At 45.1% G+C, this 11465-nt stretch overlaps 1 protein-coding gene across 1 annotated transcript; it reads left to right on the forward strand.

The window, feature by feature from the left end:
* The first annotated feature begins 1882 nt into the window (after positions 1–1882).
* LOC133146991 (uncharacterized) lies at positions 1883–4855 on the forward strand. The gene is made up of 2 exons (XM_061271112.1): positions 1883–3719; positions 4037–4855. The coding sequence occupies exons 1-2, from the start codon at positions 1883–1885 to the stop codon at positions 4045–4047; spliced, it is 1848 nt and encodes a 615-aa protein (XP_061127096.1). The 3' UTR covers positions 4048–4855.
* Positions 4856–11465: the final 6610 nt, after the last annotated feature.

The following is an 11465-nucleotide window of genomic DNA, read 5'->3' on the forward strand; positions in this document are numbered from 1 at the left end:
AGGTGCACAACACTCAATCCTGCTACTCTCATTCCTCTTCCGGATGACGGTGATTTCCATGATTGTGTCGATGCGGCCCAACAAGTAGCCAAGGCTCGGCCCGATCTGGAGGACACACCCTTGTCTGACGGTCACGTGGTTTTTGTTGATGGATCTTCGAAGAAAAATGCTCTTGGCGTGACCCTCTCTGGTTACGCTGTCGTTACAGCTGACGAGGTTTTGAAAGCTGTGAAACTGCCTTCCCATATGTCGGCACAGGCCGCTGAACTCATTGCTCTCACGGAAGCTTGCATTCTTTTCGCGAACAAGCCTGTCACCATTTGGACTGACAGTCAGTATGCTTTTGCCACAGTGCACGTCTTTGCTCAACAATGGAGCAACCGTGGCATGGTAACATCTACAGGCAAGCCCGTCACCCATTCGACATTGCTTCCCCAACTTTTGGACGCTGTCCAACTGCCCTCCAAGGTGGCGGTCTGCAAATGTGCTGCTCATACTACTAGGACTGATCCTGTTTCTTTGGGTAACGCCTTCGCGGACAGGTCTGCCAAGGCTGCCGCTGAAGGCGTGCTCCATGTCCTCTCTTCTTGTACTGATAGCGATTCCGTGTCTCACGTTTCTCCTGACGTGCTGCTTGACATGCAATCTCAAAGCCCCTCCCAGGAGCGCCTCTCTTGGGAGAAACGGGGCGCCATTAAAAATGACAATGGCCTTTTTGTGTGACCTCTGGGCAAGCCTGTCTTGCCTCGGAACTTGTATAAGTGGGCTGCTATTTCGAGTCATGGGGTCACCCATGTCTCGACAGGGGGGATGGTGAAACAGATTGAGTCCATTTACACAGCATACGGGTTTGCTGGTTTTTCGCAACAATTTTGCAGAGCATGTTTGATTTGTGCTAAACACAATCCACAAGGTAACTTGCGACCTCGGAGAGGAAAATTTCCGACTCCATTGTATCCATTTCACACAATACATATGGATTACATCCAATTAAATAAGAGCGAGGGAAAAGAATATTGTTTGGTCATCATCGATGCGTTTTCTAAATGGGTAGAAGTTTTTCCCACTAGACATGCGGACGCACTAACAGTAGCAAAAGCATTGTGCAAAGACATTATTCCAAGATATGGCATTCCAGAAAAAATTTATAGTGACAATGGTCAACATTTTGTCAATCAAGTGGTGCAAAACATTGGGAGATTGTTCCACATAAATATAAAGAACCATTGTTCCTACCATCCACAGTCAGCTGGCTTGATTGAGCGTTTTAATGGTACTATAAAAAATAGACTAAAAAAATGCATGGAGGAAACTAAACGACCATGGACTCAGTGTCTAGATTTAGTGAAAATGTACATGAATGTTACAAGTACGACTGGGTTGACTCCCTATGAAACCATCTTTGGAAGGCCGTACAGGCTTCCTCAGTTTAAAAATGTTTGGGACGTGCCGGAAGAGGCCACTTTGGCCGACTACATGAGAAAAATGTTGGAACATGCTAAAAATCAGACCAGTAACATTACTGACCAACCCATCTCTCCGCAGGAGGACCCCAAAGTGGTTCCGGGAGACTGGGTCTTGATCAGGAGCATCAAGAAGAAGAATTGGCACTCGCCCAAGTGGGAAGGTCCCTTTTTAGTGCTTCTCACAACACCTAACGCTTTAAAAATAGCCGAACGTAACACGTGGATTCATTTGTCACACTGTAAAAAGGTGATCTCCGCAGACCCAACCTAAGTACGGAAGGTGTGCAAGTCTGGTAATAGTGCCTGATTCTGGTGCCAAGATCCAGGGTTGACACGAAAGCCAGCAGAAGCATTCCAAGCCACCAACCCGAAGCTCAGGGAGTTGACTCTGAGGAGATCTAAAACTAGGTGTTAAAATGCCGTTGGAACAATGTCTTGCGAAGGTGCGGGATGGTTGCAAACCTTGGGAAGCATTCATTTGGATTTTTGTCATTTTTGGTTTCACTGTAGTTGGGACAGTGTGCTATATGCGCATCGGCCCTGTTTTTATAAAACACACGACTCCAGACAGTTCACCTGGAGTTTCCACTGTTCCTGATTTACCTGTAGTTTCCGCTGTTTCTGATTCACCTGATGTTTTTACTATTTCTGATTATGAGTTTTACAAACTTTGTTCGACGGATAACGATCCTAGGCACAGTCGCGATAGTTCCGTTGGTTCCCGATATTGTCCATGGGATGATGTTGCTTCGCGTAGACATAGGCGTGAGGTCTCGTCCATTAGGCCCACCTTTAAACACTGCACGCCTGCTCTCGTTCACGACGGTATTTCCTGCGTGCCATGGCGCATAGCCAACGCGTACCTACATTCATTGGCGTTCACCGTGGCCCCAAACACGGCTTCCACTATCACCGTGCCCTTGAAGAGTTTGAAAGGTACCCGACAAGGCTGGCTCACTACGGGTGACAAATGGCCTGGGTATTGGTGGTATTTGACTGTCAATCCAGACATTTCGGACTGGAGCGCCTTCATCACCTCGCAGGTACCAGGTTACTGGCCTCCTGGCTCCAGTGAAGAAGCTGTGTTTTTTGCTAAACGTATCACTTTGAAGAACCAAGGCTCAAGCCTTCTTTTGACCGTTACACTCCCTGATGACACGGTTCGGCCCCCTCACGCTACCCTGCTCAATACTTCCTGTTGGGGTTTTCAGTTGTGGGCTTGGTCCTCTGGGAAGGATCCTCAGTTTCCTATTGTCCTTTGCGTTAACAAAACTATGCGGGGCGCTGACAGTCCCGTGTTGAGCGACTTTTCCAAAACATCTGGGGCAGTGATTACGAGCGTGGCCCTCACCGATGTAGACAGTCACTTTGTGGCCTCCACAGGTATGAGTGGCCAGACTAACAATTGGCTCCTCATGGCCGAGCAAGCTGCTAATGTGACTAACACCAGTTGCGTTGTGTGTATGGGCCCACGGCCCCTCTTGAGAATCATTCCCGCGAGTGTGGCTCCTGAGTGTGCGATTTTTGTGATGTCTACCCCTTCCATTCCGTCTGCTCATCCTTGCTCCAGTTGGGACAAGGTCTATCCCGTTTCCTCCTTGGCAAAGTCCAAACCCCTTTTTTCCACTGATGTTGCTAAAGGTAATTTCACGTGCATCAAGTTGCCCGGTACCGGCGCAAGCCTAGGCGTTTTGTCAGCTCCTTTGTGCACTTCCCTGTTCTATGGCGCTGCCTTTTTCTCACCCATCGCTCGTAGTGATATTTGGTTTTGGTGCAACACTGACAAACTTTATGATAGTCTCCCTTTTAATAGCTCTGGTACTTGCGCTTTGGTGACCCTTTTGCTTCCCGTTTTATTAATGCCCGCATCTACTCATGAGCTAGACGTTTTTATTGATTCTTTTGTGCCCCGACCCTGGTCGAGGGCTAAGCGGAGTGCCGAGTGGCAAGGCGCGGCGGATCCGACCTATATAGATGCCATTGGAGTTCCCAGAGGAGTGCCGGATGAGTATAAGCTGGTGAACCAGATAGCAGCTGGTTTCGAATCCTCCATTTGTTGGTGGTGCACCCTTAACAAAAATGTTGACAGGATCAATTACATCCACTACAACGTGCAGAGGCTTGGAAATTGGACCGAGGCGGGCTTCAGAGCGGTCCACTCCCAGCTGGCCGCGACTTCCCTCATGGCTTTCCAGAACCGGATGGCCCTTGACATGCTACTCGCTAAGGAGGGCGGTGTCTGCGCCATGTTCGGTGAGCAATGCTGCACTTTTATCCCAAATAACACTGCAGCCGGCGGAAGCCTGTCCCTGGCCCTTGAGGGTTTGAGGACCTTGAATGGGAAGATGAAGGACCACAGTGGTGTGAACACGGAGGTTTGGAACAGCTGGCTGAATGTGTTCGGCAAGTACCGCACCCTGGTTTCCTCGGTCCTTGTCTCCCTTGCCGTTTTTTCTGCTGTTTTGACCTTGTGTGGATGTTTTTGCATTCCGTGTCTCCGGTCCCTAATTAATAAATTGATTACGACCGCTATCTCTCCGCCGGCTGACGCTTTTCCGTTGCTCCCTGAGGACGACTTTGAGCTCCCACGGCCCCCGAGTTGTCATCTTCGCATTGACTCCATTGATGAGGCCCCCGCTGTGGACCTGTCCGACCTTTTTCCTGAGTCCGACGTTGTCTGATTGGCTTCGGTCGCCTCCCGGGTGTAAATTTGTTCTTATGACGTATGATCCTGCGGCTGAAAATCTTTTGAAGTAGCCTTTGGGTGATTTGAGGGTCTCTGAGAACTTATGATAAACAGGGGGGAATTGTTGGAAAATTGTATATATATGTTATCATGCGTTCTCTTTTAGTTTCTATATTACTATATTACAGTAAATGATGTCTCGTTAGATCTACCGTTAGATTAGATCTGCGTACGTGCGTTCGTTGTTCTGCTTTGCTGTTCTTATGTCCACCACAGAATACCACATCAGCCAAGGTGTGAGGTCTTGTCTCGGTCAGCGAGAGACAGCAGCAACGACATTGTGTCAGCCTTCCTCAAGTGGCTGACTCGGCACCTCACACCCTCAAGAAATGGAGCGCTGGGAGCGCCCCTGGTCCTTGCTGATAAGACTGCTTGAACCCATTGAACTTGATGAACTCTGTTTGCTCTTTCCTATGTCGCCACATTAGCATAACGTTTGCAGTAATCTACACACACCAGAAGTTTCCTGCGCTTACCAAAAGCAGAAACCGTTTGCGCTTCCCCCTACCCTTATTTGGTTTCTGCTACACATGTGATGAGGAAAATTCCCCAAATAAAGAGAGCAAGGATGCAGACAGACTTTAGTGTAGGTTGGGCATTGTAAGCTGTCTGTACTGCACTCCTTGCGCAAGCTACGACTCAATATTCTGCCTCACTTGTGGTCTGTCCGTTGGTGCGTTTCTCTTAACATTTATTCACTCTGTCTGTAAAAACCTAACACCAACCTAACCAGAGTGACGGGAGCGGCACAATTCAGAAAAAGTGCTCAGCTCGCCGAGAAAATGCGATTTAAGCAATAAAATTAAAAATGCTTATAAAACATAAACCAAACGTTGGAGGTGGTCATTTCTTCATGCGCAGTGATAAACTCGGCACTCTAAAGCACCCGAGAGCGTTTTTTTCGATGCCAACCTAACCAGAGTGACGGGAGCGGCACAATTCAGAAAAAGCGCTCAGCTCGCCGAGAAAATGCGATTTAAGCAATAAAATTAAAAATGCTTATTAAACATAAACCAAACATTGGAGGTGGTCATTTCTTCATGCGCAGTGAATAACTCGGCACTCTAAAGCACCCGAGAGCGTTTTTTTCGATGCCAACCTAACCAGAGTGACGGGAGCGGCACAATTCAGAAAAAGCGCTCAGCTCGCCGAGAAAATGCGATTTAAGCAATAAAATTAAAAATGCTTATAAAACATAAACCAAACGTTGGAGGTGGTCATTTCTTCATGCGCAGTGATAAACTCGGCACTCTAAAGCACCCGAGAGCGTTTTTTTCGATGCCAACCTAACCAGAGTGACGGGAGCGGCACAATTCAGAAAAAGTGCTCAGCTCGCCGAGAAAATGCGATTTAAGCAATAAAATTAAAAATGCTTATAAAACATAAACCAAACGTTGGAGGTGGTCATTTCTTCATGCGCAGTGAATAACTCGGCACTCTAAAGCACCCGAGAGCGTTTTTTTCGATGCCAACCTAACCAGAGTGACGGGAGCGGCACAATTCAGAAAAAGTGCTCAGCTCGCCGAGAAAATGCGATTTAAGCAATAAAATTAAAAATGCTTATAAAACATAAACCAAACGTTGGAGGTGGTCATTTCTTAATGCGCAGTAATAAACTCGGCACTCTAAAGCACCCGAGAGCGTTTTTTTCGATGCCAACCTAACCAGAGTGACGGGAGCGGCACAATTCAGAAAAAGTGCTCAGCTCGCCGAGAAAATGCGATTTAAGCAATAAAATTAAAAATGCTTATAAAACATAAACCAAACGTTGGAGGTGGTCATTTCTTAATGCGCAGTAATAAACTCGGCACTCTAGAGCACCCGAGAGCGTTTTTTTCGATGCCAACCTATCCAGAGTGACGGGAGCGGCACAATTCAGAAAAAGTGCTCAGCTCGCCGAGAAAATGCGATTTAAGCAATAAAATTAAAAATGCTTATAAAACATAAACCAAACGTTGGAAGTGGTCATTTCTTCATGCGCAGTGATAAACTCGGCACTCTAAAGCACCCGAGAGCGTTTTTTTCGATGCCAACCTAACCAGAGTTACGGGAGCGGCACAATTCAGAAAAAGCGCTCAGCTCGCCGAGAAAATGCGATTTAAGCAATAAAATTAAAAATGCTTATAAAACATAAACCAAACGTTGGAGGTGGTCATTTCTTCATGCGCAGTGATAAACTCGGCACTCTAAAGCACCCGAGAGTGTTTTTTTCGATGCCAACCTAACCAGAGTGACGGGAGCGGCACAATTCAGAAAAAGCGCTCAGCTCGCCGAGAAAATGCGATTTAAGCAATAAAATTAAAAATGCTTATAAAACATAAACCAAACGTTGGAGGTGGTCATTTCTTAATGCGCAGTAATAAACTCGGCACTCTAAAGCACCCGAGAGCGTTTTTTTCGATGCCAACCTAACCAGAGTGACGGGAGCGGCACAATTCAGAAAAAGTGCTCAGCTCGCCGAGAAAATGCGATTTAAGCAATAAAATTAAAAATGCTTATAAAACATAAACCAAACGTTGGAGGTGGTCATTTCTCAATGCGCAGTAATAAACTCGGCACTCTAAAGCACCCGAGAGCGTTTTTTTCGATGCCAACCTAACCAGAGTGACGGGAGCGGCACAATTCAGAAAAAGTGCTCAGCTCGCCGAGAAAATGCGATTTAAGCAATAAAATTAAAAATGCTTATAAAACATAAACCAAACGTTGGAGGTGGTCATTTCTTAATGCGCAGTAATAAACTCGGCACTCTAAAGCACCCGAGAGCGTTTTTTTCGATGCCAACCTAACGAGAGTGACGGGAGCGGCACAATTCAGAAAAAGCGCTCAGCTCGCCGAGAAAATGCGATTTAAGCAATAAAATTAAAAATGCTTATAAAACATAAACCAAACGTTGGAGGTGGTCATTTCCTAATGCGCAGTAATAAACTCGGCACTCTAAAGCACCCGAGAGCGTTTTTTTCGATGCCAACCTAACCAGAGTGACGGGAGCGGCACAATTCAGAAAAAGTGCTCAGCTCGCCGAGAAAATGCGATTTAAGCAATAAAATTAAAAATGCTTATTAAACATAAACCAAACGTTGGAGGTGGTCATTTCTTCATGCGCAGTGAATAACTCGGCACTCTAAAGCACCCGAGAGCGTTTTTTTCGATGCCAACCTAACCAGAGTGACGGGAGCGGCACAATTCAGAAAAAGCGCTCAGCTCGCCGAGAAAATGCGATTTAAGCAATAAAATTAAAAATGCTTATTAAACATAAACCAAACATTGGAGGTGGTCATTTCTTCATGCGCAGTGAATAACTCGGCACTCTAAAGCACCCGAGAGCGTTTTTTTCGATGCCAACCTAACCAGAGTGACGGGAGCGGCACAATTCAGAAAAAACGCTCAGCTCGCCGAGAAAATGCGATTTAAGCAATAAAATTAAAAATGCTTATAAAACATAAACCAAACGTTGGAGGTGGTCATTTCTTCATGCGCAGTGATAAACTCGGCACTCTAAAGCACCCGAGAGCGTTTTTTTCGATGCCAACCTAACCAGAGTGACGGGAGCGGCACAATTCAGAAAAAGTGCTCAGCTCGCCGAGAAAATGCGATTTAAGCAATAAAATTAAAAATGCTTATAAAACATAAACCAAACGTTGGAGGTGGTCATTTCTTCATGCGCAGTGAATAACTCGGCACTCTAAAGCACCCGAGAGCGTTTTTTTCGATGCCAACCTAACCAGAGTGACGGGAGCGGCACAATTCAGAAAAAGTGCTCAGCTCGCCGAGAAAATGCGATTTAAGCAATAAAATTAAAAATGCTTATAAAACATAAACCAAACGTTGGAGGTGGTCATTTCTTAATGCGCAGTAATAAACTCGGCACTCTAAAGCACCCGAGAGCGTTTTTTTCGATGCCAACCTAACCAGAGTGACGGGAGCGGCACAATTCAGAAAAAGTGCTCAGCTCGCCGAGAAAATGCGATTTAAGCAATAAAATTAAAAATGCTTATAAAACATAAACCAAACGTTGGAGGTGGTCATTTCTTAATGCGCAGTAATAAACTCGGCACTCTAGAGCACCCGAGAGCGTTTTTTTCGATGCCAACCTAACCAAAGTGACGGGAGCGGCACAATTCAGAAAAAGTGCTCAGCTCGCCGAGAAAATGCGATTTAAGCAATAAAATTAAAAATGCTTATAAAACATAAACCAAACGTTGGAGGTGGTCATTTCTTCATGCGCAGTGATAAACTCGGCACTCTAAAGCACCCGAGAGCGTTTTTTTCGATGCCAACCTAACCAGAGTGACGGGAGCGGCACAATTCAGAAAAAGCGCTCAGCTCGCCGAGAAAATGCGATTTAAGCAATAAAATTAAAAATGCTTATAAAACATAAACCAAACGTTGGAGGTGGTCATTTCTTCATGCGCAGTGATAAACTCGGCACTCTAAAGCACCCGAGAGCGTTTTTTTCGATGCCAACCTAACCAGAGTGACGGGAGCGGCACAATTCAGAAAAAGTGCTCAGCTCGCCGAGAAAATGCGATTTAAGCAATAAAATTAAAAATGCTTATAAAACATAAACCAAACGTTGGAGGTGGTCATTTCTTCATGCGCAGTGAATAACTCGGCACTCTAAAGCACCCGAGAGCGTTTTTTTCGATGCCAACCTAACCAGAGTGACGGGAGCGGCACAATTCAGAAAAAGTGCTCAGCTCGCCGAGAAAATGCGATTTAAGCAATAAAATTAAAAATGCTTATAAAACATAAACCAAACGTTGGAGGTGGTCATTTCTTAATGCGCAGTAATAAACTCGGCACTCTAAAGCACCCGTGAGCGTTTTTTCCGATGCCAACCTAACCAGAGTGACGGGAGCGGCACAATTCAGAAAAAGTGCTCAGCTCGCCGAGAAAATGCGATTTAAGCAATAAAATTAAAAATGCTTATAAAACATAAACCAAACGTTGGAGGTGGTCATTTCTTCATGCGCAGTGATAAAGTCGGCACTCTAAAGCACCCGAGAGCGTTTTTTTCGTTGCCAACCTAACCAGAGTGACGGGAGCGGCACAATTCAGAAAAAGTGCTCAGCTCGCCGAGAAAATGCGATTTAAGCAATAAAATTAAAAATGCTTATTAAACACAAACCAAACGTTGGAGGTGGTCATTTCTTCATGCGCAGTGATAAACTCGGCACTCTAAAGCACCCGAGAGCGTTTTTTTCGATGCCAACCTATAACCAGAGTGACGGGAGCGGCACAATTCAGAAAAAGTGCTCAGCTCGCCGAGAAAATGCGATTTAAGCAATAAAATTAAAAATGCTTATAAAACATAAACCAAACGTTGGAGGTGGTCATTTCCTAATGCGCAGTAATAAACTCGGCACTCTAAAGCACCCGAGAGCGTTTTTTTCGATGCCAACCTAACCAGAGTGACGGGAGCGGCACAATTCAGAAAAAGTGCTCAGCTCGCCGAGAAAATGCGATTTAAGCAATAAAATTAAAAATGCTTATTAAACATAAACCAAACGTTGGAGCTGGTCATTTCTTCATGCGCAGTGAATAACTCGGCACTCTAAAGCACCCGAAAGCGTTTTTTTCGATGCCAACCTAACCAGAGTGACGGGAGCGGCACAATTCAGAAAAAGCGCTCAGCTCGCCGAGAAAATGCAATTTAAGCAATAAAATTAAAAATGCTTATAAAACATAAACCAAACGTTGGAGGTGGTCATTTCTTAATGCGCAGTAATAAACTCGGCACTCTAAAGCACCCGAGAGCGTTTTTTTCGATGCCAACCTAACCAGAGTGACGGGAGCGGCACAATTCAGAAAAAGTGCTCAGCTCGCCGAGAAAATGCGATTTAAGCAATAAAATTAAAAATGCTTATTAAACATAAACCAAACGTTGGAGGTGGTCATTTCTTCATGCGCAGTGAATAACTCGGCACTCTAAAGCACCCGAGAGCGTTTTTTTCGATGCCAACCTAACCAGAGTGACGGGAGCGGCACAATTCAGAAAAAGCGCTCAGCTCGCCGAGAAAATGCGATTTAAGCAATAAAATTAAAAATGCTTATAAAACATAAACCAAACGTTGGAGGTGGTCATTTCTTAATGCGCAGTAATAAACTCGGCACTCTAAAGCACCCGAGAGCGTTTTTTTCGATGCCAACCTAACCAGAGTGACGGGAGCGGCACAATTCAGAAAAAGTGCTCAGCTCGCCGAGAAAATGCGATTTAAGCAATAAAATTAAAAATGCTTATAAAACATAAACCAAACGTTGGAGGTGGTCATTTCTTAATGCGCAGTAATAAACTCGGCACTCTAAAGCACCCGAGAGCGTTTTTTTCGATGCCAACCTAACCAGAGTGACGGGAGCGGCACAATTCAGAAAAAGTGCTCAGCTCGCCGAGAAAATGCGATTTAAGCAATAAAATTAAAAATGCTTATTAAACATAAACCAAACGTTGGAGGTGGTCATTTCTTCACGCGCAGTGAATAACTCGGCACTCTAAAGCACCCGATAGCGTTTTTTTCGATGCCAACCTAACCAGAGTGACGGGAGCGGCACAATTCAGAAAAAGTGCTCAGCTCGCCGAGAAAATGCGATTTAAGCAATAAAATTAAAAATGCTTATAAAACATAAACCAAACGTTGGAGGTGGTCATTTCTTAATGCGCAGTAATAAACTCGGCACTCTAAAGCACCCGAGAGCGTTTTTTTCGATGCCAACCTAACCAGAGTGACGGGAGCGGCACAATTCAGAAAAAGTGCTCAGCTCGCCGAGAAAATGCGATTTAAGCAATAAAATTAAAAATGCTTATAAAACATAAACCAAACGTTGGAGGTGGTCATTTCTTCATGCGCAGTGATAAACTCGGCACTCTAAAGCACCCGAGAGCGTTTTTTTCGATGCCAACCTAACCAGAGTGACGGGAGCGGCACAATTCAGAAAAAGCGCTCAGCTCGCCGAGAAAATGCGATTTAAGCAATAAAATTAAAAATGCTTATAAAACATGTAAAGTGAAAAAGGGGGGTGTTCCTTTTTCTTCACCAAATAAATGGTGTGCAGCGGTGACTTTTTCCGCTGTCTGCGTGGTGGAGAAAAGTAGGACGATGCGTGGTTCCTTTTTCAGTTGAAAACACAGCTTATTTATTTTACAAACACACTGGCGCTAAACGCAACAACTTCTCCGTCAGTCAATTCCACACAACAATCCGCATGTCCGTTGTCACAGGACTTTCTTTCCCGGTAGCATCAATGTAGTGACGTCA

Source organism: Syngnathus typhle, unplaced genomic scaffold, assembly GCF_033458585.1.
Source record: "Syngnathus typhle isolate RoL2023-S1 ecotype Sweden unplaced genomic scaffold, RoL_Styp_1.0 HiC_scaffold_23, whole genome shotgun sequence".
Classification (NCBI taxonomy): Eukaryota; Metazoa; Chordata; class Actinopteri; order Syngnathiformes; family Syngnathidae; genus Syngnathus; species Syngnathus typhle.

Coding starts and splice junctions, on each gene's coding strand:
- LOC133146991 (XM_061271112.1), top strand. CDS start 1,883: ATGCCGTTGGAACAATGTCTTGCGAAGGTGCGGGATGGTTGCAAACCT.